The sequence below is a fragment of the Bos grunniens genome, chromosome 7 (genome assembly GCF_055505025.1).
Source record: "Bos grunniens cultivar Pamir isolate PY7600 chromosome 7, Bosgru_T2T1.0, whole genome shotgun sequence".
NCBI lineage: Eukaryota > Metazoa > Chordata > Mammalia > Artiodactyla > Bovidae > Bos > Bos grunniens.
In genome coordinates, this window is record NC_141171.1 from 15707250 (window position 1) to 15735208 (window position 27959).

Here is a 27959-nt window from a genome sequence, read left to right on the forward strand (position 1 = left end):
CTAACCACGGATCAAACCCATGTCCCCTGCATTGGGAGCACGAAGTCTTAACCACTGGACTGCCAGGGAAGCCCCCAGCTTTTGTACATGACTCATACACAAAAGGTATAATGCTGCCTCAATAAAAAAAATAAAACAGGAAAACAAAGTATTTTAATACTCAGCCTGTTAGGAAAACGTTTGGCAGGAGATTCTCCAAGTATTGACAATGGTGCATATTTCTACCAAATGGGACCATGGCACCCTCCCCTAGGCCAGATGTTTCCATTATTGTTTAAAGTTTGCCTTTTACAATCACTGTAAATTATTTTGTCATGAAGAAAAAAAAAAAATCAGGAAACTTTTTTTTTTTCCTGAGGTGCCCACAGTTGGTTTGTTTAGAACTTTCTAAACAAACTCTGACTGTGTTCTGTATCTCTGCAGCCCAGTCTGGTAGTCACCAGCTCTGTGCAGCTACTGACTATGAATTCATTACAACTGATTTGCATTTAAATGGAAATTGCCACAGCTGGCTAGTGACTACATTATGGGATAGTGTCGGTGTAGGGCGGAGCATGAGGGCGTTTATTTTAGTAGTCTCGGCACTTTTCTGTAGTGTTGAACGTTGTTCAAATAAGTCCACGTTTACAAAGAGATCTATTTTAAAGCTTCATGAGAAATACAAGGACTTCCCTGGTGGTCCAGTGGTTAAGAATCCCCCTTCCAATGCAAGGGACATGGGTTTGATCCCTGGTTGGGGAACTAAGATCCCACAGGCAGCTAAGCCTGTGTGCCTCACCGAAGACCTAGCTCAGCCAAAATTTTAAAGATTAATTGATTTAAAAATAAAAAGAGGAGTACAGTAAGACAAACACCAGACACATACACTTTGGCCTTCTCATAAGGTAGCTTTATTAAATTCCTTTACCTTCTAAAAAATGATTACAAAAAGGAATACTTCATTTAAGTGTAATACTGTCTTTATGGACGTACCATGGTCGGAAAGTGAAGTTCAAGGTCTTGAATACATGTGAGAAGAGAGCGGGGTCAGACACAGAACCCCCTGTAACCTACCACGCCAAGCCCAAGGGGTAAGGGCAGGGAGAAGGGAACACACAGGGATAAATATGGACTCACAGTGTGGAGCAGGGGGGCACGGTGGTCAATGAGCTGCTTCTAGAAGCTTAAAATAAACACAGCCACAGCTCCAGGGCCGGACACACAGACACACAACTCTCGTACCGCTTCTCAAAGCTGCCCAAAGCTGTGGCCTCCTGTCAGTGGTCATCCCCAGTCAGCTTGGGTTTCCTTTCCTTTTCATTTACACACACAGGTACACACACAAACGGGGGTGTCTCTCTCCTTTGACCATCCAAACTCTCTTGTCTTAGGTACTATCCCTTCCATCATCATCAAAGTGAGCAGACTCCATCAGGCCAGGAAACCTACTTTACTAGAAGAGAAGCCAGCACTTGGCTTTGGTGAATGAATGCGTGTAGTGCTGAGGGCTTGACCCGTCTTGCTGGGGTTTTAGCGCCCACCCTGGTGGCTACGCTGAGAACTGGACAAGAGAGGGCAGGAAGTCTAAAGACTAAGGGATCTTACTCCCCGGTCACAAGGCACTTTTCGAGGCTTAGAACCTGTCCCCCTCCTCCCCTCCCTGTTTCCTTTTCTCTTTCTTTTTTGGTCACAAAAGGAAGGAATGGGAAAGAAAACTATGTTGAGATTCTGAGACAAAATAGACCATGCAGGAAACTGTGTGTGTTGGGAGAGCCCCGTTTCCAGCAGGCTGTGTTCCAGGCGGCTCCGGAAAGCCTGTAGGTTGTTTAAAGAAAAAAAAAAAGACAACCAGCTGGCCCTTGTTTGGTTTTCGGCAAAGCTCTGTCTCTTTAAGTTTGTACTGGGAGCCCTCGGGGGCAGCCAACTTTGAATCGAGCACACATGGGAATTTTGGAACGGGGCCTGTGCTTGCCAGCAGTCTCATGCCCTGTTTTCCTTCCTTAGAGGAGAGACATTCTGGAGTCTGTGGAGAAGGATGGCCTTGTCACTGGGGTTCTAAGCCTAGGGATGTAGGCACCCCTCTGGGGACTGGATTCATTTCCTACATGTCCAGGTCTAAAGGATTTTCTAGGAAAATGAATATTTGCCAGGGCCCCCCTGCGTGGAGGAGATTCTGGGGAATCGCAAGAAAGGCACAACTCGCACCCCTCGGCTGCTGGCTCCAGAGCCCCACACCTGAATGGGGCGGAGGCGGGCGGGTGGGCCACTCGCAGTGGGAAGAAACAGAAGGCAGAAGAACCAACTAAACCTCCCACCCCGGGTGACAAAGACAGAATCTGCTTTGTGAAGAGACCACGAGAGAATGCCACCAAGAAAGTCGTCTGGGCAGGGGGCAGGGGACAAAACTCGATTATATACCAGACAATTAAATGTAGGGGGGCTGGGTGTCAGGACACTCTAGGCGGTGCGATCCGTGCGTAACAGCATTTAGGCTTAAAGTGAAAATATACGATTCCAGTGACTTTCAAATTTGGCAACAAGTAAGTAAGTGATTTTTTCCCCCTCCAACTGTGATTCAGAAATACAATATTTTTCCCTCTTACCCTCCTCCATCTGTAATTGCCAGTTGATTGTTCTCAGCGTTCCTCACAAACCCACGCCTCAGAGCCAGCCACTGGCGCCGATTTACATATGAGTTTAGCTCCAGTCTGTGCTGCGGCTGCTTTGAACCGGGGTACTGGGAAAAAACCCGCTTTCAGCTGAAGTCTCCATGCTGTTGGGGTCTCCCCCTGGGAAGCAGAGGAAAACCCCGATTGCCTTTGATACTGGGACCTTGGTGGATCGAGCCGGAGCTGGCCAGGGGGACAGTTCTTTCCGGGCTGCCTGCCTGGTCCCCAGGAGTGGCACCTTGGGCTCTTCTCACGGCTACTCCTCTGCAGAGGATGACGCAGGACTCTCGTCATCTGACATCGGGGCAAACTGAAATGAGAGGCAGGATTCCTTTAGTTTGGCCTCCCCTTGGGGGTCTGAGGTAGCGACTTTGCTGGCTGGCTCTGCGCCTGTGGTGAGTGAACAACAGGCTGTGGCCTCTTGGCCTCAAGGAGGTGACACTGCTGGGGAGATAGCTTCACAGAAGCTCATAGATGAATGCAGTGGAGGGTTCTTCCTGAGTGACAAGGTGGCAGTGACAGTGGAGAGCAGGTGGTCTGGCAGGGTGACGTCTGAAGGATGTTGGGAGGGGCACCCAAGGGGCAGGGTGTTCCGGGCAGGGGAAACAGCAAGTGCAAAGGCCCTGAGGCAGGAGCGGCAATCAGGCCAGTGTGGCTAGAGCAGAGCGAGCAAGGAAGGGGGAGGTAAGAGTGGGGCGAGGTGGGCTTTGAGGATGACCCCACTCCAAGCAGGGTGGGAGTCACAGAGGGCTGTGAGCAGAGGAGGGCTGTACCCCAACTCAGGTGCTCACAGTGACCTCTGGTCACTTTGGGGAGGACAGTGGAGGGGCAGTGGGGGTGCGAGCCAGAGAAGCATGCGGAAGCAGTGGCCCCAGAGGACAGTGATGGAGCCCTTGGGAGCAGGACCACATGTCAGACAGCAGGACACCACCCAGCCCCATCACCCCCATCTCCCAGTGTGTGGACATGGAGGCCCAGAGCTGATCCCAAGGGGATCCCTGAGCACCTAAGACCTGAAGCAGTGACGCTGGGAAGACTCAGAGCCTCAGAAAGAACCTGTAAGCCTAGCAGGAGCCAGATGGCTTATGTCTCAGCAACCTTCTCTCTCCTGGACTACTTGGGGAAATTGCTGTGGTAAACACCTACCTTGCCACCCTGGAACCTGGCCCCAGACATGCCTCAGGGAGACCAGGGCAAGTGGGAGATGGGGGTGAGGAGGAGCGGGCGGACAGGTTCCAGTCCAAAGTCTGGATTCACACCCTAAGGTCTCTACCCTTTCCTGTCTGTGAGGCTTTGGACCAAGAATGGAACCTTCTAAGTCTCAGCTTCCCCACCTGAAAAATGGTCACAGTAACAGTACATTATGCAACTGAATAGGGTTCATGTGGAGGGTTCTGGAAATCCCGCTCGGGAGGCATTTGGTATACAGTCCGTTAGACTAGCAGGCACTTCCCAGGTGGCTCAGTGGTAAAGAATCCGCCTGCCAATGAAGGAGACGTGGGTTTGATCCCTGGTTTGGGAAGATCCCCTGGAGGAGGCAATGGTAACCTACTCTGGTATTCTTGCCTGGGAAATCCCACAGACAGAGGAGCCTGGTGGGCTACAGTCCATGGGGTCGCGAAGAGTCGGACACAACTGAGCGCACACACATGCCATCAGACTAGAAGGGCTTGTCTCCTCCATCAGACAGGGCACTGCTTTGGAGACCTATGAGGACTGCCCCTGCCTCCCCCATCAGACTGGCAGGGCTTTCTCCTCCTTCAAGCACTCAGGACACAGCGAACATCAATCTTATCCTCCTGTTAGGCTTCCAGAAGAGCATTTTGCTAATGGGCATGATTAAAAAAAAAAAAACAACCCAGATTTCTAGGGTCAAATCAGAGAAATTCCCCATTAAGGCACAGTTAGGCTTCTTTACAGTGAAACTTCTCAAGGCCTTGGATACAATGACACACTTTGAGTAAATGCCAAAGTCCTCCACATGGTCATGAAGAACACGATTTGGAACCAGACAGATCTGGTTTGAATCCTGTGATCACCAACCATAGCTGCACAGTCTTAGTTCTTGTGTCTTGTTTCCTCATGGGGCCACCATGAAGGTTCAACAAACAGCTGCCTCTGCAGCCCTTGGCATGGTCTCTGTACGCCATCCCCCCTCAAAGCCCCCACCCCCTTCCCAGCTAGGGCTGAGACTCACCGAGCACTTGATGTTCATGCGGGAATACAGCATGGACGCAATTTCACTGTGTCCCGCATCCAAGGCCACCATCAGAGCTGTGCTCCCGTCCTGCAAAGCATCGGTTGCTATGCTGATGCCCTCTGCACTGTGCTCCCACCCTCCCCGCTGGGTGCACTGGGGTGGGGACTCACACGGTCGGTGATGGAAATGTCACAGCTGGGCACGGCCAGCAGCAGCGCAGTGATCTCCTTGTGGCCGTGCTCGCAGGCACACATGAGGGCCGTGGAGCCGTCGTCATCTTGGACGTTGACGTCTGCCTCACAGGCAAGCAGGGCTTTGACTACATCCACCCGCCCGTGGCTGACCGCCAGCATTAGGGCTGTCTGCCCCGCCTGGATAGGGCAAAGGAACAGGCTTATGGATCATGCAGGCCCCAGAGGGTGACACCCCTGCTCTAGAACCTTCCATGGTTCCTGAGTACTCTGATGCTAACTGCACCTCCACTCATGGGCCTCCTTCTGTATTTCGAATAATCCTACCTACCACTGGGCTTTTGTACTTGCTGATCCCTTTTCTTCCCACTGGTTCCTTCTCATCCCTCAGGTCTCAGCTTAAATGTCTCCTCCTCGGGCACATGCTCTGTGTCTCCCCATCCCTTGTTGTTGCTGGAGTTTAGTTGCTAAGTCATATCTGACTCTTTGCAACCCCATGGACTGCAGCACGCCAGGCCTCCCTGTCCTTTACTATCTCCCAGAGTTTGCCCAAGTTCATGTCCACCATATGATGCTATCCATCCATATGCCCACTTAAATCAGATTCCTAAGTCACAGGTACAAACATAAGTAAAATGTGTTGAGCTAAGAATTGCACGCTTTTCTGTCTACCAGTTGGTGGTAGTTTAGTGGCTAAGTCATTTCTGACTCTTGCAACCCCATGGACTATAGTCTGCCAGGCTTCTCTGTCCATGGGATTTCCCAGGCAAGAATACTGGAGTAGGTTGCCATTTCCTTCTCCAGGGGATCTTCCTGACCCAGGGATTGAACCCAGGTCTTCTGCATCGCAGGCAGATTCTTTACCGACTGAGCTACGAGGTTAAATCTCAATAAAAACCAATGTCCAGGGACTTCCTTGGTGGTCTGGTGCCTAAGACTCCCAGCTCCCAATGCAGGGAACTGGATCCCACATGCCACAACTAAAACCAGGCAAAGCCAAATAAAGAAATTATGCTCTGTGACAAGAGCTAGACACAAAAGGACACACTACTACATGATTCCATTTATATTGTATCCCTAACAGGCAAATCCACAGAGACAGAAAGCAGACTGCGGGGGCTAGGGGCTGGGGGAGGGAAGATGGGAGTGAAGCGACAGCTGCGGGTGCCGGGTCTCCCATCAGCGTGTAAAGTGTTCTGGAGGCAGGCAGAGGCAGAGGTTGCGCGGTACTGCAGCTATGCTAAATGCTACCGGTCATGCGAAGAGCTGACTCACTGGAAAAGACCCTGATGCTGGGAGGGATTGGGGGCAGGAGGAGAAGGCGACGACAGAGGATGAGATGGCTGGATGCCATCACCGACGCGATGGACGTGAGTCTGAGTGAACTCCGGGAGATGGTGATGGACAGGGAGGCCTGGCGTGCTGCGATTCATGGGGTCGCAAAGAGTCGGACACGACTGAGCGACTGAACTGAACTGTCATCTTATTTTTTTTTTTTTTTTTTTCAGGTGGGTTAACCTCCAGGGAGGCTCCCACACTTCTGGGAGTGCAGCCTGCTGGAGTCCTGCAGGTTCTCACAGGGAAGATGGAGAAGAAGCCCTTCCTACGTCTGTCGAACTGTCATCTTAAAAGGGTTCATCGTATGTGCTGCTGCTGCTGCTGCTAAGTGCATTTCACCTCAATTTTTTAAAAAGGAAACCACCTGGACATATACCCAGAAAAGATGAAAACCCTAATTCAGAAAGATACTTGTACCCCAGGGCTCACTGCAGCACTTTTACAACAGGCAAGACGTGAAAGCATCGATGGATGAAGAGACCAAGCAGATGTGGTACAATGTGCTACGATGGAATACTACTCAGCCATAAAAAACAATGAATAATGCCATGTGCCGCAGCATGGATAGAACTAGAGATGATCACACTAAGCAAAATAAATCAGACAAAGCCAGATATCATATGATACCACGTATGTATGGAATCTAAAAAAATGATACAAATAAACTTATTTACAAAACAGCAACAAACTCACAGACATAGTAAAAAAAAAACTTATGGTTACCAAAGGGGAAAAGGTGGGGAAGGAGAGATAAATTAGAGGCTTGAGATTAACAGATACACACTGCTGTATATAAAATAAACAACATGGTCCTACTGCATAGCACAGGGAACTATATTCAACACCTTGTAATAACTTACAATGAAAAATAATCTACATATATGTATATATACAACTGCATCACTTTGCTGTACACCAGAAATAACACATTATAAATCAATTATACTCCATTAAAAAAAAAAAAAACAACCTAAACCGCTAATACAATTCTTTTAATTAAAAATAAATCAGTAAAAAAGCAAGCAGGGTCTGGGACTTCCTGGTCATCCAGTAGTTAAGACTCCAAGCTCCCAAAGTAGGGCGGCCCAGGTTTGATTCCTGGTCAGGGAACTAGATCCCGTACGTGGCAACTAAGATCTGGCACAGCCAAATAAATAATTTTTTTTAAAAAAAAGAATGGGGCTCTGGAGCTAGACCCAGGTTCAAGTCCCCCTCCTCTAGCTGAACCTCGAGGAAATGAATACTTCTCTGCGCCTCAGTTTCTCTGCCTGTGGAGTGGGGGTTCTCGCCTTGGGCTTGGGGCAGGGCTAGGACGTCATAAGTGGGAAGGGCTGTCCAGGTCACCGATGCCCAGGGTCTATACCTGGCTGGCTTTGGCATTGACGTCTCCAAGCCGGAAAAGCTGTAGGATGGTCTGGATATCATCTTGGGTCTTCAGGGTGGCCAGGGCGGTGAGCATGATGGGGCTGTAGCCGGCGCGGTTCTGCTTGTCCACCTGGCAGACACCTGCCGGCGGGGGGCCAGGAAGAGATCGGGTCTCAGACCCCCACGATGCTGGCTGGGTTTGCCTCAAGGCTGGGGGAGGGCCCCTGAGGACCAGGCCTCGTCTTTGCCATCAGACTGGAAGCCCTGTTCACTACCATAGTGAGCACTGGGCACCACGTCTCCTCCAATAGTCTAGGTGTGGACTCATTCCTTCTTTTTTCTTAGACTGACAACCCCATTCTGCCCCTGGGTCCCCATCTCTACTATGGGAGGGGCTCCTAACAATGAAGTCTGTGATTCCTCCATCAGACTGGGCTCCCACATTTAGGGCTGAAAGCAGGATTTGTGTCTCCCTCATTAATCTGAAAGGCCCCCTGGTCATCTTTCGGTCTGGCCTATGTCTCCTCCATTAGACTGTGGGCTCTGCCTCCTTCATCAGATTGACTAGTGGAGAGTCGCGTCTAATTTCTTCACATCTAATTGCAGACCACAACTTGTCTCTGAGCCCCAGATGGGAAGCCACATCCTTTCCTCAGATTAGGGTTCCAGGGGTGTCACCTTTGTCATACAGGGGTCACTGGGGTGGTGGAAGGGCCGTGTGTTTTCCATAAGACCATGGCTGCCTTTTCCAGTACACTGGGGCCACAGGTAGGGCCTCTATCCCCTCACCAGCGTGGGAGGGCCGCGTCTCCCCCATCAGACTGGGAGGGCGGCGTCTCCCCCATCAGACTGGGAGGGCGGCGTCTCCCCCATCAGACTGGGAGGGCGGCGTCTCCCCCATCAGACTGGGAGGGCGGCGTCTCCCCCGTCAGACTGGGAGGGCGGCGTCTCCCCCGTCAGACTGGGAGGGCCGCGTCTCCCCCGTCAGACTGGGAGGGCGGCGTCTCCCCCGTCAGACTGGGAGGGCGGCGTCTCCCCCGTCAGACTGGGAGGGCGGCGTCTCCCCCGTCAGACTGGGAGGGCGGCGTCTCCCCCGTCAGACTGGGAGGGCGGCGTCTCCCCCATCAGACTGGGAGGGCGGCGTCTCCCCCGTCAGACTGGGAGGGCGGCGTCTCCCTGATCAGACTGGGAGGGCGGCGTCTCCCCCGTCAGACTGGGAGGGCGGCGTCTCCCCCGTCAGACTGGGAGGGCGGCGTCTCCCCCGTCAGACTGGGAGGGCAGCATCTCCCTCACCAGCCTGGGAGGGTGAGATCTCCCCAACAGACTGGGAAGGCAGTGTCTCTTCCATTAGACTATGAGGGTGGCATCTCCTCCACCAGACTGGGAAGCAATGTCTCCTCCATCAGACTGGGAGGGTGATAGCTCTCCCATCACATCAGGAGGGTGGCATTTCCTCCATCAGTCTGTGAGGGCACCCTCCCCCATCAGACCAGGAGGGTAGCATCTCCCCCATCAGAACATCAGACCCGGGTGGCAGCCCGTCTGCTCCCCCAGGGGCCCCCTTCCCGGATCCCCAGGCTCACCACTGTCCAGCAGCTGCTGCACCACAGGGAAGTTGGCGTGGGACACGGAGTAGTGCAGCGCTGTGTTGCCATTGCTGTCAGCGATGTTGACCACGTAGTCCAGCAACCGCGCAGACATGGCCCGGAAGGTGACCAGGTGGCGCCGCACGAGCTCTGGGTGGGCGTCACTGCGGCAGGCCAGGCGCAGCCACTCCTGCAGCACCGTGGTGTAGGCCACTTTCTGGACGCGGGCCGGAGAGAAGAGGGGAGTGAGGGCCACGGCAGCCCACCCTGGCCCAGATGAAGCCCACCCTGAACCACAGGGGACATGTGGGTGCCCCACCCTAGGTGAGCTGCCCCTGGAGAAAAGTGTGTCCCCTGCCCCAAAGGGAAGTGTAGACCCCATGGTCCTAGGTATGCCCCCAGAGGAAGGTGTGAGCGTCTCCACCCTGGATGGGATCTTCAAGGTCAAGTGTACACACCCATCAGAAGAAATACAGCAGCAGGAAATACTCCCCTTCCTCAAGCCCGGGAAGGAACAGGAACCAAGGCTAGCTTTGCTGGCAGGTGACCATCCTTGGCCCTCCCTCCTCCCTGGCGCCTCTCCAAAGACCACGACTCAAGTCTTGGAGCCCCTCGCCCACTAGCTCCCAGCTAGGATCCTGGGGTACTCATGATCCAAAGCACAGAAAGACACTGTGGTTGAGGAGAAGCCAGGATGGGGGTGGAGGGGAAGGAGGCCCCCGCTTCAGGCCCAGGGCCCCACCGTACCAGCTCCCGCTCGGTGAGGGCTTTGGGGTTCTCCAGGTACTTCTCCAGGGCCAGGCAGGCTGAGATGAGGTCAGGACTCAGCTCCATCCTGCCAAGAGCAGACAAAGGGGAGTTTATCTTAGGAGCACTCGCCTCAGCTTCCTGGGTGTCCTCCACCCACCATGTCCAACTGGGGTGCTCACAGAGGGTCTCAACACTCTGCCCCGTGGCCCTCACCCAGTCCTGCCAGGGCTCCCCTGAGTGGTGGAATCTCAGACCCCCATCTTTCTCAGACACTTTTACACGGCACCCCAAGGGGCAGACATGGGGAACACACAGACCCCAAGAGAAAATGGAAACATGGGTCAAACTTTATTCCAAATGGCCAGTGGCAGATGGAAATCTTTTTCTGAGGATGGATTTTTCATCAAGGGTAGAAATAGGAGACATACGCAGGATGGACAGGTGGGGCAAAATGTCCCAAAGAAGGTGGGTGACTTAAGAACAGACTTGGCCTGCCCCTTAAACCCTAACCCCAACAGCCCAAATTGCCCCCCTCAGGCCCTTTGTCAAAGCCACCAGATCTTCAGATGCCCAGAAAGAGTGGGTTCACTAATTCAGACTAAGGTGTACATGACTGATGGGAGTTTCCTCTCAGAGGGCTTGAATGGTGGGATCTGAGGCAGAGGTCACCCTCTCTGCCCCCCAGGCCCTGCCTGAAGCCTTCCCACCCAGAAAACTGACCGGATCTCGTCTTTTGCACTTGATCCTGATGCCCCCTCAGCTGTGGGCGTGTGCAGAGACTCCTGGGGCAGTTGAGACTCCTCCCGGCTCGTCTTGGCCTTCGCCGTCTCCTTGGGCCTGAGCTGGGGGGCTTCGGCCACACTTGGAACCCTCTCCTCTGGCTCTGGGGCCTCGTTCTCTGTGCTCTCATTGTCCGAGAAGTTCTCTGCGGTACTGGAGTCCTCCGAGGAGGACTCATACCTGGGGGAGACGCTGTAGGTGGTAGAGGAGGGGCACTTGACCTCTCAGGGCCTCAGTTTCCCCATCCATTAAATGGGGATGCTGGCACTATGAAGTTGACAGGGTTCCAGGGATGCAGTAAGTGCTCAATAAACACTGCCTGTGATGGGGATCATGTCTGGGGGGTCAGGGAGGGGCACTGCTTTTCCCTTCTACCCTTCGGTACCTCTTACACTTTGCTCCTTATGCTAGCAAGTGTGTTAGTCACTCAGTTGTGTCTGACTCTTGAGACTCCATGGGCTGTAGCCCACCAGGCTCCTTTGTCCATGGAATTCTCCAGGCAAGAATGCTGAAGTGGGTTGCCATTCCTTTCTCCAGCAGATCCTCCTGATCCACTGATCGAACCCAGGTCTCTCATATTGCAGACAGATTCTTAACCATCTGAGCCACCAGGGAAACCCACTTTGCTCCTTACACAGGTGTTATACTGATTCAGACCCTCGCCCTACTGCAAATAGGACCCTCATGCTTTCTGCTAACTCTTGACAGAGTCTAAGCTTCTGTGCCTGGCAGTCAAGGCCCCCAACTCTTTCTGCTCCCCAGGCCTCCCACTTTTTTTTCTTCTAAGATTTTTTTTTTTTTTTGGTTGCAGACCATTTTTAAAGTCTTTATTGAATTTGTTACAATATTGTTTGTTTTATGTTTTGGTTTTTTGGCTGTGAGGCAAGAGGGATTTTAGATCCCCAACTGGGGTTCGAATCTGCATCCCCTGCACAGGAAGGTGAAGTCTTAACCACCAGACCACCCAGGAAGTCCTCTCCTACTTTTCATGTCATGGCTTCCTCTTGCCTCGGAGCGTTTTTCCAGGATGTGTCCTCCCCAGGAGACCTCCCACCCCCAACTCTGCGCCTTGCAAGGGTCTGCTTGTCTTGCAGCACACGTGTTCCCCTCTGTCGGTGACTCTCCCCAGGGCCATCTCTGCCTCTGCCAGGCCCCCCTCACTGCCTGAGCATCCCCATCATTGCTCCAACCATGCTGGGTTGGGACCGCCCATCAGTGCCCCAGGTCACAGTGGACCAGGAGCTCCATGGGGCACACAGTAGAGCCCAGCGCCTCCCATGGGGCAGTGAGATGTAGTGGTTACAGCACCAGCTCAGCACTGGACTGACTGGAGTCGGCCCACCAGGCCTCCCTGTGCCTCAGTTTCCTCATCTGTCTCCTGTGCTTTGGTTGAATGAATGAATCAAAGTGAGGGCCTCAGCCCAGGATCTCTCACCTGCCATTGACCCCCACGAACTGGAGGCTCCTCCGGTGGGCCTCTGGGTCTGTGGGCTCCTCTTTCTGCTTCATGATGGACCGCACGCCTGCCTGGGCCCCTCCTGGAGGGGGAGGGATGGTGTCATGAGAGTCTCCCAAAGCCAGACCTCATGCCTGGGCTTCTGGCGCCTGGTCCTCCGTGCAGCCACTCCCACTTACCTGCACCCCCAGCCTCCTCAAACTCCGATTCATGACAGGCTGCTTGCCTGATGGGCTCCTTGATGGTGGTGTCATCATGGGCAGGCACCTGGCCTGTGTTCTTCTCTGGCTGCGCCTGGGTGGCCCCCTCAGACTCCGGGGGTGATAAGGACGATTCTGCAGGAGCCTGTGGGTGACCTGAAGAGGCAGGAGAAGAGGCGTTTACTGCCGGTAACAACAGCCAAGCAAGAACAGTAATAACAGCTGCCTCTTGTCACTTACGCTGGGCCAGGTGCTCCGAGGGCTAATTCTTGCATTACTTCATCAAAACTTCCCATGTGGAAGCTGGACTGTTACAGATGAGGAAACTGAGACCCTGAGGGTGGCCTAAGGTCACCCTGCAAAGAGGAGGCAGGATCCATTCCAGTTCTGGTTTGCTGCCGGCCTCACAGACGGTCAGGGTCAGGGAAGATCACACGACCCCCATAATCCTGGCTCGTGACCAGGACCCCTATAATCCTGGCTCTGACATCATACTGAGTGTTGTCTGGAAACTACAGCTGAAAATAGTGGTCATGATCAGGACTCAAATCTCCCGCAAAAGAGCTGTGTGACCTCAGGCAGGTCACTAACCTCTCTGTGTCTCAGACAAAACATGTCCTACATCATGACGCCATACACACTAAAGACAGTAGAGTGAGAGAGAGGGCTTAAAACAATATGCACGACGAGAGCATGAAGAACATTTGTTAAGTCAAGAGAGCTGTCAGCTACATTTTGATAAGACTTACTATTATCACTTTACAATATTATTTCACTATTATAAATTATTTTATAAAATAATATTTCAATATTATGAATACCTATAGCATTGTGCTTAGACAACATTTTGTATCTGGCTTTCTGCTTCTTTACTTTAAACATTAAGCAGGTTTTCCTTTTAATAATCAGTAAAAAGAAGCAATAAGGGTAGCCACAGGGGGTGGCCAGAAAAAGAAAAAAACAATAAGGGCTATTAGAAAGTTAAAACCCCACCCAGGTGGGTTTCACTCTGGGTCAATGAAAATGTTCTCAGGGTGGATGGTGGGGACAGTTGCATAACAATGTGAAATGGACACTCAAACATGGTTAAAATGAAACCTTTTATGTTATGTGTGTGTGTGTGTGAGTGCTCAGCCGTGTCTGACTCTTTGCGACCCCGTGGATTGTAATCCTCCAGGCAAGAATACTGGAGTGGGTAGCTATTCCCTTCTGCAGAGGATCTTCCCAACTCAGGAATCAAACTTGGGTCTCCCACATCGCAGGCAAATTATTTACCATTGGAGCCCCCAGGAAAACCCTATGTTATATCCTAATAGTTCCTAATTTTATCTTAATTAGGAAAAAAAAAACGCCCAGGTTGGTCTGAGAACAAAGGTGACATTGTAGGACTCAGGATCCCGAGGGTGCCCACTGCAAAAACAGGAGTGAAGTTGGCAGAGAGTTCTAGCCCCAGATCACCAGCCTGGAGCCAGGAACAAAAGTCCTGAGACCCTGAGTGGCTGCCCGGGTCTCAGAACCCACTGAGGTCACCCCCACATCCCAGGCCACGTGTGGCTTCCATGTCCCCTTCCTGCCACTGACCATGGGGTCTGCAGACCATTTCGTTTTAATTCCCTTAAACTTTTTTTGACAACCGCAGCAACTACTCCCTCAAGTCCATGAGCAACACTCAACTTGAGCTAGGAACAGGGAGTAAACACTCAACACAAGCAGAGCACATCGAACAGAGGAGACATTGGCCATAAAAGCTTCCAACAGCGCCCCAGGCCAGGGCGGGGTCGGGCCAGGCGGATTCCAGAGTCGGGAGCTCCAACTCCCGTGGGGAACAGAGAGCAAACGCCAGGTTTTTACGGGAATCTGATTTTTTTTTTTAATCTTGTCAATAAATTCACATCTGACAAACAAAAGCACTATGTGGTCAAGTGGAAAGTACAAGAAACAGTGGAAAGTATCACTGTCGCCCAAAGCCAGGCTTCCTGATGGAAAACACCTGGAAGGTCATCTGTTACTTAAATTCAGGTAAAGGGACATTATGCTCCGGGCTTCCCTGGTGGCTCAGACCGTAATGGTAAAGAATCCGCTTGCAATGCAGGAGGCCTGGGTTTGATCGCTGGGTTGGGAAGATCTCCTGGAGAAGGAAATGGCAACTCATTCCAGTATTCTTACCCAGAGAATTCCATGGACAAGAGGAGCCTGGAGGGCTACAGTCCATTAAGTTGCAAAGAGCCAGACACGACTGAGAGACTAACACTAACAACATTATGCTCAGGGAAAGAAGCCAGTCACAGAACAAATGTTGCCTGATTTACATGATCCCACTTACACGAGGCCCGTAGAAGAGTTAAATCCATAGAGATAGAAAGTAGGATAGCAGGTGCCAGGGGCTGGGGGAGAAGGATGGGGAGTAAGTGTTTAAAGGGGACAGAGATTCAATTTGGGAAGACGGAAAAGTTCTGGGAGGCTTCCCTGGTGGCTCAGTGGTGAAGAATCTGCCTGTCAATGCAGGAGACGGGGGTTAGATCCCTGGTCCGGGAAGATCCCATGTGCCTCAGGGCAACTAAGCCCATGTGCTTTTGCTACTAACTACTGAGTCTTTGCTCTAGAGCCCACAGGCTCTAACTATGGAGCCCTCGTGCCACAATTACTGAAGCCCGCTCGCCCCACAGCCTGTGCTCCACAACAAGAAAAGCCATCGCAGTGAGAAGCCAGTGCACCGCAACTAGAGAGAACCCTCACAGCAATGAAGACTCAGAGCAGGCAAATAAATCCATAAAATAAAATAAGTTCTGGACATGGATGGTAAGGTTGGTTGCACAGCAATGTGCTTATTGCCACTGAGAAATGGTTAAGAGAGTACGTTTTATGTTATATGTTGTTTACCCCCAATTTTTCAAAAGTGGAGAAAAAAAAAAGAGTGAATCAGAGCAATGCTATGGCCCTTTTAGCCCCACGGAAGAGCAGGCTCTGCCCCTCAAAAGCTGGGATGGCTCCTTCCAGTCGTGAGAAGTTCAAGGCCAGACACTGCAATACTAAAATAACAATAACAGAACTGATAATAGTTATTATTGTTATTCTACTGGGAGATGGAGCGAACTGTTACCAAAATGTATATGGAAATTTATATGGAAGAACAAAGGTCCATGGCCAGCTGGCCCCTCCCTGGCCAGCTAAAAGCGGGCAGGGATGGGGAAGTCGGCTTAGGAGAGAGTAACACGTATTCCCAAAGCCACAATAATGAAATCAGCAGGGTAGGGTTGCAGGAAGAAATAGGCCAAAGGAGGTGAGGAAAGAGGGCTCGGCACAGACCCCATGAGAGAACTGGGCGTAAACAGAAGTGCTTATGCCCAGTCACTCAGTCGTGACCGCCTCTTGGCAACCCCATGGACTACAGCCCACCAGGCTCCTCTGTCCAGGGATTTCCTAGGCAAGAATACTGAAGTAGGTGCTCATTTCCTTCTCCAGGGGGTCTTCCCAGATCAGAGATTGAACCTGAGCCTCCTGCACTGGCTGGGGGATTCTTTTCCCACTGAGCCTCCTGGGAAGCCCAATAGCAACCCTGCATGGAGCAAGCCTACGGGTACCAGTTTTCCAACAGCATTTTGTCCCTTTGTGTCTCTGTGTCACATTTTGGTAATTCTCAGAATATTCCAAGCTTTTTCATCATTATTATATTTTTTATGGGGACCTGTGATCAGTGATCTTTGATGTTACCATTGCAAAAAGATTATGACCTGCCGGAGGCTCAGCCGATGGTTACCACTTTTTAGCAATAAAGTATTTTAAAAATTAAGGTATGTACATTGTCTTTTTAGACATAATTCTATTGCACACTTAATAGGCTACACTACAGTGTAGACATAACTTTCATATGCCCTTGGAAACCAAAAAATGTGTGACTCGCTTTATTGTGGTGGTCTGGAACTGAACCCACAAATCTCTGGCATATATTTGAAAATTGCTAAGAGATCAGGTCTTAAAAGTTCTCATCACAGAAAAAAAAATTATAACTGTGATGTGATGGATGTTAAACCTACTGTGGTAATCATTTTTGCAATATATACATACATATATACATGTATACATTGTCACACACACATATATATATATAGTAATCATCAATGTGTACACCCTCAACTAATATGAATACTATTACTTATAATAATATACAATAAGTAGGAAATGGCAACCCGCTCCAGTATTCTTGCCTTGGGAGTCCCATGAACAGAGGAGCCTGGTAGGCTACAGTCCATGGGATTGCAGAGTCGGGCATGACTGACTGAGCACAGCACAGTCAACTAATATAATTTATATGTCAATCATACCTAGATAAAGTGGAAAGAACTAAAAATCAAAAAAATAAATCTGCGATGAGTTTAACAACATCAACATTAAGAGTTAAAAAACTCTTGGTTAAAACTATTTTGTTAAAAAAAAAAACCTCTTAAATTTAATTGACAGAAGAATAAAGGCTGTGGAAAGATAGTCATAATGCCAAAAACAGGCAAAGAATTATCTTTTAGAATAGGCGTTAACAAAATTTTTCTGTCCTGGGCCAGATAATAAATATTGTGGGTCATAAGATGTGTTGCAAACAATACAAAAGCAACCCTAGACGGTACCTAAATGAATGGGCCTGGCTGTGTTCTAATAAATTTGAATTTCATATAATTGTGCTCATATCACACAATGTTACTCTTTTCACATTGTTCAACCATTTAAAAACACAGAAACCACTCTGGGCCCATGGGCTGTATGAAAACAGGCATCAGGCTTCATGTGGCCCTGCAGGCTACAGTTCACCAACCCCTATTCTGGAAAATGCCAGGAACATCTCAAAATTGCCCCAAAGGAAAAAAACAGAGGCTTGTGAAACATATATGGTGATGCTCAACCTTACCAGCAATCAAAGGAATGCTATTTAAAACAAGGAGATACCACCTTGGACAACTGCATCAAATGAGCAAAAAATTAGAAAGATAAATAAACTATGTTACTGTGGATGTAGAGAAATGGACACTTCAGACCCAGCCATGGCTGGTGGGAGTGTGGCCAGAGAGAACTTCCGGAGAGAATTAGACAAAATCTGGAGTGCAGTTGTGCCTTTCCTGTAACCCAGCAACCCCACAGGACAGGACATGTAAGGACGAAGCCAGTACTATTCAAAGCAGCCAGGACTTGGAAGTAACCCAGGTGTCCACCAAGGAGGGGTCATATAAGAAAGTGTAGCACATACCTACAGCAGAAATCTATGCAGTCATTAAAAGTGACAAACCACCAGATCAGGGTGGAGAGTTCCAAAATAGAGTGTAGAGAGGAAAAAATATGAAACAGAAAGAGATATTTTTTTTTCCCTAAAGCACAATACCATTTTAGGAAATTAAACATGCCTAGGGCATATTTTTCAAGAACACTCAAATATCTAAATAAGCTTCTGGAAGGTGGGTTGCAAGGAATGATATTACAATGGGGTGGGGGTGTGTGACAGCAGGGGTTGCTGAATCACGGCCTGTGGGCACGGTTTTTACATTTTTAAATGGTTGGGAAAAAACTGAAAGGAGGAGTCTCTTTGGGACACGTGAAAATTACAGGAAATTGAAATTTCAGTGTCTACACATTAGGTTTTATTGGTATATAGCCACATTAGTTCTTTGATGTATTGGCTACCCTGCTTACATGCTACAAACGTAGAGCTGAGACATTAAACTCATCAAAATGTATACATTAAAAATGTGCAGATTATGAAAGAGACTCACAGACTTAGAGAATGAATTTACGGTTGCCAGGGAGGCAGGGGCAAGGATGAGGGAAGGGATAGTTAGGGAGTTTGGGATGGACATGTACATACTATATTTAAAATGGATAACCAACAAGGATCTTCTGTATGGCACATGGAACTCAGTGTTGCTTGGCAGCCTGCCTGGGAAGGGAGTTTGGGGGAGAATGGATACATGCATATGTATGGCTGAGTCCCTTTGCTGTCCACCTGAAACTATCACAAAATTGTTAATCAGCTATATACCAATACAAAATAATTTTTTTTTAAACGTGCAGGTTTTTGTGTATTAAATATACCTCAGTAAAGCTGGGGGGAAAAAGAACTGAGTCAAATCATTGCAACAGAGACCAGATACCCCACAAAGCTGAAAATATTTATCAATCCTCAACATTGAGGGTGGAAGACAAAGGTGAAAAAAGAATTAAAGTCAAACAAGAGAGGTGCCATCCCTAGCTCAATGGGGCTGGTGAGATTCTTGGGCCATGGGCCCAAGAATTAGATTAACTCCTTAAGTCCAAAAGAAATTTTTAAAAAATTTAAATCACTTGGCCAACTAGTGCAGGAAGGGAGAGTCCACAGCGTGGGGTTAGCAGGGTCGGGAGGAATAAAGCAATTTGGTAACAGATATCATGGTCCTTAAAAATGCTCTTCCAGGAACTTCCCTGGAGGCCCAGTGGTTAGGACTTAGTGTTTTCACTGAAAGGGCCCAAATTCAATCTCTTGTCCAGGAATTAAGATCCTGGGAAGCCGCATGAGGCAGCCAAAAAGAAAAAAAGCAGATGAAAGGTTCCCACAGAAGGAAATTTGCACGGCACCTTTGGTGGCTCAGACGGTAAAGAATCTGCCTGCAATGCTGGAGACCTGCAATCGATCCCTCGGTTGGGAAGATCCCCTGGAGAAGGGAATGGCAACCCGCTCCAGTATTCTTGCCTAGATAATTCCATGGATAGAGGAGCCTGGTGGGCTATAGTCCATGAGGTTGCAGAGTCGGACGAAGCTAACACTTTCTTTTTTCTTTTTGACAGTAAACAGTCACCCAGCTGTTAAAAGATAAATAGCATGTTCCAACAGTTTTTTATTTTTTGGCCACACCTTGCAGCTTCCAGGATCTTAGTTTTCTGACCAGGGATTGAACCCTGCACCCTCGACAATGAAAGCTTGGAGTCCTAACCACTGGACTGCCAAGGAATTCCCCTAAATTTTTTAAATAACATGATGTAATGTCCCTGGGATAATGTTAAATCAAAGAAATCAGAGGATTTAAATCCTGGCTTTGAAAACTATGGACAAATTCCTTTACCACTCAGTGCCTCAGTTTCCACATCTGTAAAACAGATAGAAACACCACCCGCTTCCAAGTGGTACTGGGGGTGTCAATGAATTAAGATACAAAAAGGACATCACATAATGCCCTGGCCCACTGTAAGGGCTGCCTAAATGCTTTCACATAGAAAATAAGGCAACACAACAAATTCCATCAGTACATGTTGCCAGACTCCAAAAATACATATTATTTTCTTCATGAGAAAAAAAAAAAAATCGGAAGGAAAGAAGTATCCATAGCAGCTGTGTCCAGGCAGTAGTGGGTTTATGGAGCTCTTATTTAGTGTTCTAGAGTCTTCCATCTCAGTTGGTAAAGAATCCGCCTGCAATGCAGGAGACCCTGGCTTGATGCCTGGGTGGGGAAGATCCACTGGAGAAGGGATAGGCTACCCCCTCCAGTATTATTGGGCTTCCCTTGTGGCTCAGCTGATAAAGAATCTGCCTGCAATGTAAGAGACCTGGGTTTGATCCCTGGTTGGGAAGATTCCCTGGAGAAGGGAAAAGCTATCCACTCCAGTATTCTGGCCTGGACAATTCCATGGACTGTATAGTTCATGGGGTCGCAAAGAGTCCAACACGACTGAGCGACTTTCACTTTACAGAGTCTTCTGTACTTTCCAAACCTTCCACAAAGAATATGAATTGCATTCATAGGACTGTGTTTCAAACAATAACAGGAAATTTCAAAGCCTTGGAGAGACCCCACGGATGCACGTGCCTGGCTGCCCCTTCTCCCAGGAATCTCTCTGTGGTGCCTTTGAAAGGTGAGGGGTGAATGAGAGTTTTCAGTGGTCTCTGGGCCTCTGCCTGTCTCATCCACGTTTGCCAGCCTGAGGCGATGACTGCCTCTCACCCTTCCTGCCCTTCACTGCAGCAAGCAAATTCTAGGTGGCAGAAAGGCTGGACTCCTCCCAGCCTCCTTATTGACCTATGCATGACCGACCTAAGTGGTCTAAACATTTGTCAAGGATTTCCCTGGCAGTCCAGTGGTTAAGACCCTGTGCTTCTGCTGCAGGGGGCACGAGTTCAATCCCCGGGTGGGGAACTAAGATCCCACATGCCATGCAGTGCAGCCAAAAAACAGAAAAACAAAACATTTGTCAAGAAACCACCCAGGTACTTCTTTTCTCTCACATCTTGGCTCAAAGAGCCAACAGTTAACCCCTGAGCACCCACCAGTGCCTGATACCATCTTGAACACTCAGCACCAACCGATGTATTTCAGCTCACACTGATCTGGTGCCATTGGGCAGTCAGTACCATCACCCTACCCCACCCCCATCCCACAAATGTGGCACAGAGAGGTTAAACAGGTTTAACAGAGGTTAAAGAGCACGGAGCTAGGGAGCAGGGAAACCAGAATTTGAACACGGGCCTCCATGCCATCCAACCACCACCCATCCCACATCCCTGTTTTATTTGCTTCAAACATGCGTTCTCTGAAGTGATTTTTCTTCACTTGTTTCTGGTGGGCTATTTGTTTATTGCGGGGGCTTTTCCATCTGTCTTGTTCACTGCTGTGTCCCCAGTGCCTAGAAAAATCTAGCACATGGCAGGCACTCAGTAAATATTCCCTGGATGAGAAGGCAATGACATGAATTAGCACATGCCAGTTCCGCCTAAGCGAGGCAGAGACTGGGGCTGGCTGCAGCAAGAGGGAGTTAAGTGAAACACAAGGAAGAACTTCTGGGGGGTGACCGCTTGCACAAGGTGGGGACATGGCTAGGTCTGTGTGTCCTGCAGGCAGGAGGCCCCGTGGCTGTGCTGGGAGGCACGTCTGGAATGGAGGTTGCCTCTTAAGAGATCTGGAGGCTGGGCTGGGCGGGGCCTCTGGCTGGGGGCCAGGGTCTCAGGGCTGGGTGTTTGGGATAGACACAGAAACAGGGGTGGAGTCCAGAGCTGGCCAGGAAGAACATGGGGAGGCAAGAAAACACAGCTGGGACCCCGCCCTCCAGCTCATACCCTCTGGTGCCTCTACAGGGCTCTGACCACCTGATATTATTTGAGACTTAGACGAGGAAATGGGCTGAATCTTTGAGGCATGCTATAGCTTCAGAACAGCCTAGTCTCAGATCCTGGATGTTTGACAAAGGATATGTGAAGCTTCTCCGCAAACATCAGTTTCCCCAGTTATGACAAGAATTGACCTGAAAATCATTAGTAGGGGGGCTCCCACATGGCACAGTGGTAAAGAATCCGCCTGCCCATGCAGGAGACACAAAAGAACATGGGTTCAATCCCTGGATCAGGAAGAGCCCCTGGAGTAGGAAATAGCAACCTGCTCCAGTATTCTGGGCTTCCTTGGTGTCTCAGATGGTAAAGAATCTGCCTGCCATGCAGGAGACCCGGGTTGGATCCCTGGGTCAGGGAGATCCCCTGAAGAAGGGAATGGCACCCCACTCCAATATTCTTGCCTGGACAATCCCATGGACAGAGGAGCCTGGCGGGCTATAGATCATGGGCTGCAAAGAATCGGACACGACTTAGTGACACGACAACTAATAGTAGAAGTAGCAACACACGATGGTTAAGTGCGTGCTGTATGTGTGCACTAATCCAGAAGGATCCTAGAGGTGTGGACCGCTACAAGGCCACTCACAGACAGGGAGGTTGAGGCCCAGAGAAGTGAAGCTGACCATTCAGGTCACACAGTAAGGAGTGGAGTTTAAACACAGGTGACCTTGCTACACAGCCCACTGTCTTAACCTCCTCGGTGGGCAAAATACTTAACAGAGCCGTCAGCACCAGACTGGTATTAGATAAAGAACAGCTGTCTGGATTATGAGTCATTCTGGCAGCGTCTCCCAGGGGCCTCAGGACAGCAGTGGTGGGGCAGCTGCTATCCTGAACATCCCACATCCCCTTTCCGAGCATGAGGACTCAGCAGTTCCTCCAGGGAGCATCCCCTTCCTCCCTCTGGACTTGGGTGGGGCTCCTCCAACCCCAGGGTCTGCGCCTGGGCAGCGAGAGACTCAGTGATTAGCTCAGTGAGGAGCAAATGACCCAAGCCAACCAAGAAGGGTCACCGCTGGGATTTTTACTGGTGCTATCTGGATTGAGGGGCTCCCTTTCCCTTTATGAGCTGCCTCAACAGATGCCAGGAGTGGTGTGATCACCTTTGCCTGCCTGAGAGAGATTCCAGGATGCACAGAGGAAGAGAAAGAGGGAGGTAGAGATTCCTGAGGCTATTTGAGCACCCGGATCCAGCTATGCCTGAAGTTGTCACTAAGTTACATGAACAACACATTTCCTTTTTCATGGCCTGAGACTGGTTTTTGCCAATCAGGGAAGAATTTTTTTGCCCAGCAACTGACAGCCCTGGGGACCTTCACCCAAATACCTCTTATTTTCTACATATTTATAACGTTCTAGACATGAGCACACACCTAATTCTTCAGACACCTAATTTCTTCACACGGTCCCTAGAGGGACTGGGTCAGCAGCACAAGTGTCCCCTTTGCACAGATGAAGAAACTGAAGTTCTGAGTGCTGGTGGAAGGACAGGGCTGGGGCTGGAGCCCAGCATTCAGAGGAAAAGGAGGGACCCTCCACCGTCTGCCCCCACCTACTATGGCTCACCTGCTGCTCCATCACAGCTGCGCTCTGTAATACTGATCTTCTTCACCTGGTGGACGTTGCTGGCGGATGCGGTGGGCGCTGGGAACACTGTCTCCATCACCTCATGGCTGCGGAACACAGGGGGGCTCTCAGCCCCGTTGGACGTCGCCAGGGCCCGCAGCCCTGCCCCGTAGGGCTCTAGACTCTGGGCCCGCTGAGCAGGGGCCCCTGCCGCTGTGCTGGCCGCCACCTCTACCTCCCTTGGCCCCTGCACCACCCGGACAGTGTCCACACGGACTGGGCTGTCTGGCGGTGGCCAGGCCTGGGGCGGGAGGTCGGCCTGCCGGGCTTGAGCTGCCTGTAGCTCCTGGAGTGCTTTCTTGAGCTGGGTCTCCAGCACGGCCACCTTAGCGGCCAGGGCTGCCTCCCCGTCGGGCATACCCAAGTCCCGCTCCCGGACCCAGGTGCCCACACTCCGGGTCTCGAGCGTCACTGGGTCCTCGGGGGCCTCAGGGAGGTCCAGGCAGAGCTCGCCACGGCCCCGGGCTCCTGCAGGGTGGCCCAAGAACTTTTGGCTCTTGAGCTGCACTGTGAGTTGTCGCTTCTCCTCCTGCAGCACCGACAGCTTCACCTGGAGCACGGGGATCAGTTTCACCTGCTCTTCCAGCTGCCGCAGCTTCCGCAAAGCACCCGCCATCTGCTCCCGCACATGGGCCAGGTGCCCGGCGCTGGGCGGCACCGGCGTGGACAGTCCCGATCCCCGTGGTGTCGGGGGTGGCAGCCCCACGCCCACCAGTGAGCTCGTCGAGCCGGCCGCGCTGGGGGTCAGGGAGCCCAGACCGGCAGGGGCGGCTGCCTGGTCCTCCAGGCGGCGACGGGCGTCCAGCAGTGTGCGCTCCACCCGCGGGTTGAAGCCACCGCGTGTCTCCAGGGCGCCGTACTGCGGGTAGAAGCCACGGCCGCAGTAGGAGTAGGCTGAGTGGCGGCTGTCCCCGCTGGCATTGGAGCACAGAGACTCAGTGGACGTCCACCAGGAGCCGGGCCCACGGGGCAGGGAGCCCAGGCGGGGCCGGCGCTGCACGGCCACCCGCCGCAGCGTGTGGCCCTTCTCGATGTCGTCCACGTACTTGAGAAAGTCCAGGTCTAGGCGGTAGCCGTAGGGCGTCTCCACCGAGTAGGGGACATCAGGCTCTTTAGAGGGGAAGGCAGGCGGGGAGGCTGGGCCGGGGGTCCCTGAGGTAGAGAGAAAAGCCAGCGCCTCTGAACACTGTGGTCCCCTTCTGGGGCAAACTGATGCCCCTGGGTGAGTCATGGCTTATTGGCCCAAAGGATGGGACACCACTGGCTGCCCAATGCTCCGCTGTAAGTCTCAGGCCCCTTCCCACCTCCCCAGCCTAAGGCAAGGCCCTGTGTCCCCCTTGAACCCTCCCAGGGCAGGGCTGTGCTTCCAACCTCCCAAATGAGTCAGGACCCTGTCTCCCAACTCAGACCAACCTCCTTTCCTGAAAAACCCTGTCTCTTCCATTAGCCTGTCGAGGGCAGAACCGAGTTGTCCCCATTCAGGCCCTCAGGATAGAGCTGTGTCCTACCCTCAGCCCCACTCAGGTCAGGCCCCCTTCTCTCCTCCAGGCCACACAGGACCTGGCCTGTGTCCCTCACGCCCCACCTCCAACCCCAAGGCTGGGCCCTCTTTCCCACGAGACCCCTGACCTGGGAAGGGGGCTGACACGTGCAGGACCTGGGCCATCCTCTTGCCTGCAGAGCTCCTCAGGTGTCTCTGGGGGGTACTGTGAGTCAGACCACCTGCAGCACCGGCTGAGGTTTACCTGGGAAGAGGGTGAAGAGGGTGTGATGACACCCAGAGTCAGGAGTCTGCAGGAGAAGGGGAGGTGGCCACCCCTCCCCACTATCCCCTCCCCACCAACCTCCCTCTTTTCTTGGGCGTGGGACCCTCTCACAGGCACACACCCGTCCTGATTGTGGAAAGGGTTGGGGGGGGGGCCCCCACAGCCTGGAACAAAGAAACCAAACCTCACGGTCCGCCCGCACATCTGTCTAGCCCCTGGACAGGCTCCAGCTGTTCCCACAGCCCCGCCTCCACAAGGCCCCCCACCAGGGGCGGGGGGGGGGGGGATGGGGTGCTGAAGTCCGACAGCCGCCACCCTTCCTGTGCCCCCTCCCCTCCGCCCAGGCAAGAACTGGTTACCAGGACAGATCAGGGCTTAGGTGGGCAGATGGGGGCACTAATAGGGAGACAGCCACCCTTCCTGCAAGGATCTGGGGAGACAGAGACACAGGGGCACAAAGAGAAACAGAGCCCAGGGTAGGAGACCCGCAAACAGAGCTGGGTCAGCCTGGAAGTGGCGGGGGGCTGGTAGGGAAAGTTGGGGGGAGGCAGCAAGGAGCAAAGCCTTTCCCCTTTATGGAAACAATTTTCTCTAAAAATAAACAGTTTCGCTGCCGGGCTACACGAGAACTTCCTGCTCCCCCCCCCCGGCCCCCCCAGGATGTGTCCGGCTCAGGGGCTCGGGGGCGCAGCAAGGATAGAGAGCGGGTGGAGGCCCCGGAAGTCATGGGGGTGGGGGGAGGAAGTGAGAGGGGGTGCCAGAGGCTGGAAAGGGGAAAGACAATCAGGGCCTCTCACTAACCTGCACCCCCAGACCTGGAGGATGGCCAGGGTACTTCTGTCCCCAACTCTGACCGAGTTTGGCCAGTCCTTTCTGCTGTCTGACCTCTAACCACCCGGCTGCAGAAGTTCCAGCCCATCCCACCCTTTTCAGGATGAGGTGCCAGGGCAGTGGGTACCTGGGAGGATGGGCCAGGTGGAGCACCTGCTGGGCATGAAGGCGGGGCCGAAGCTCCAGGGGCAGCCAAGCTTGTCTTGTCTTATGTCCTCCTTGCTTAGCCTCTTGCTTGTCTCTCTCCACGTCTCTCTCTGTCTCTCCACGTCTCTGTCTCTCTGCACTTCTCCCGCCCTGTCTCTCTACGTCTCTGTCCTCACTTCTCCTTCTTTCAGTGCCTGGAACACACAGTCATCCAATTGTAGGAAACCTGGCTTTCCACCTGCCTGAAGGGTCACCCCCTGCACAAGAGGGAAGTGATGGAAAATATTTTCTGGGAACCTGAGAGAGACTAGAGGCAGGAAGCAGAAACGGTACCCCTGTGGAGACCCCTGGAGGTGAAGGGGGTGAGGTGAATAATGGTATAACTATAATTACCATCCAGGCAACTCCTTTGATCATCACAACAACCCTACCAGGCGGGTAGTTATCACCGTGTATTACGGTGTCTTGGGTAAGATGAAGTGTTTTGGGACACAGAAACACAGAATGGGACTTCCCTGGCGATCCAGTGCTTACAACTCTATGCTTCCGTGCACAGGTTCAATCCCTGGTGGGGGAACTAAGATACCACATACCACGTGGGGCGGCCAAAATAAAAAGAAAGAAATACACAGTGACTTGCCCAGGGTCACTTAGCCCGAGGAAGTAGCTGGGTCTGGATTTGAATCCTTAGCTTGGTAGATTCCCCTCGCTGCCAGCCAAGCCACCCGCACCCCCATTTTCCAGGCAGAGACTGAGGTCTGAAGCCATGTGACCATGCTCCATGTGGGTGGGTGACTGGCTAAAGGTGGAGAAAGCAGATGGGCGGGGGGGAAAGGGTAGTGGTGGCGGGGGTCTGTGGCTCACCTTCCCTGGAGCACGGCGAGTACATGAGACAGAACAGAGAGATATGGAAAGGTAGACAGGCCAGTCCACGAGGGGACAGGTAGGTGGCTCAGGGAAGTAACGCGGGGTCCCTGGGAGGCGGCCCGAAAGTCCAACAGGGTCTCCCTGAAGCCCCCGTCCCAGACCAGCCTGGACGTCTCTGGGGTCTTCTCGCTCCTCTCCTCGTCCCAAAGACGAGGGGCGAGGAGGACCCCGTCCCGTGCAGGGAGGGGGCGGGGCCTGCGGGGTCCCCAGCTAATGGCAAACAGCTGCAGCTCCCCACGCCGGCCCAGCCGCTAGGCCGAGGCCCAGCCCGGCCGGACGCCCGGCCGCCTTCCCGCCGTCTGGGGCCTGGCTCCTGCCCGGCCACGGAGGAGGGCGCGGGAGGACAAGGGAGGGAGGAGGGGGACGAGGCAGAGGCAGAAAGGAGGATGGAGACAGGGGAGAGGGGCAACGGGGAGGCAGTGATGGGGCGAAGGGATAGGGAGGTACGGATGGAGGATGGGGTTGGGAAAGACCAGCAGGGACAGGAGCAAAGATAAGGACCGAGCAGAAGCGCGGGGACCGCGACACTCTCAAGTCCGGAAAGTTTGAGCATAGATGATGGAGTTGGAGGCAGCGGCTAGTAGAGACCGGCGAGATCGCGCCCCGGGCTTGAGAGTGGGGTGATGTGGGGTGGGGTGGGGACCACGCTCGAACCCAGAACCGGGCTCGCACCCCGACCCAACCCGGGTCCTACTCGCCTCTCGCGCTCCGGCCGCCGCTGTCCCAGCGTCCCGCCGCCCGTGCGCCCTCCGCGCGCCGCCGCCGCCGCCCGACCAGCCCTCGGCGGTAGCCCCGCCCCGCCCCGCCCCCTCGGGGCCGGCCCCGCCCCCTGTCGCCTGAGGCCGGGCCAACGTGGAGGGGGATGGTAAGGGACACGATCGCACCTGGACGGCAGGTGTGTGTGCGCGCGTGGGGGTGTCCGGCCTCGTCCCCTCCTCCAGTCCCTGGGACAGTGCTCCCCTACTGCTGTCTTCCCCGGCCCGCTGCAGCTGGGCGGCTGCGGGGGGCGGGAGGGGGCGGGGCTGGCCGGAGTCCA

At 52.4% G+C, this 27959-nt stretch overlaps 1 protein-coding gene across 7 annotated transcripts; it reads right to left on the reverse strand.

Moving 5' to 3' along the window:
- Window positions 1–867: 867 nt before the first annotated feature.
- On the reverse strand, window positions 868–27923 carry KANK2 (KN motif and ankyrin repeat domains 2). Of its 7 annotated transcripts, none has more exons than XM_086409399.1 (13): window positions 27808–27923; window positions 25977–26190; window positions 24882–24997; window positions 23193–24404; window positions 12494–12670; window positions 12294–12396; window positions 10799–11050; window positions 10076–10163; window positions 9326–9545; window positions 7741–7883; window positions 5019–5219; window positions 4846–4935; window positions 868–2958 (listed from the first exon to the last, which is right to left on the reverse strand). In XM_086409399.1, the coding sequence occupies exons 3-13, from the start codon at window positions 24916–24918 to the stop codon at window positions 2905–2907; spliced, it is 2577 nt and encodes an 858-aa protein (XP_086265525.1). In that variant the 5' UTR covers window positions 24919–24997; window positions 25977–26190; window positions 27808–27923; the 3' UTR covers window positions 868–2904. The 7 variants fall into 7 exon arrangements, with proteins under 7 accessions (XP_086265525.1, XP_086265528.1, XP_086265524.1 ...); XM_086409402.1 differs by lacking the exon at window positions 27808–27923 and adding an exon at window positions 27622–27671 and having other exon boundaries at window positions 10799–11038; XM_086409398.1 differs by lacking the exon at window positions 27808–27923 and adding an exon at window positions 27622–27671.
- Between the last annotated feature and the right edge of the window lie 36 nt (window positions 27924–27959).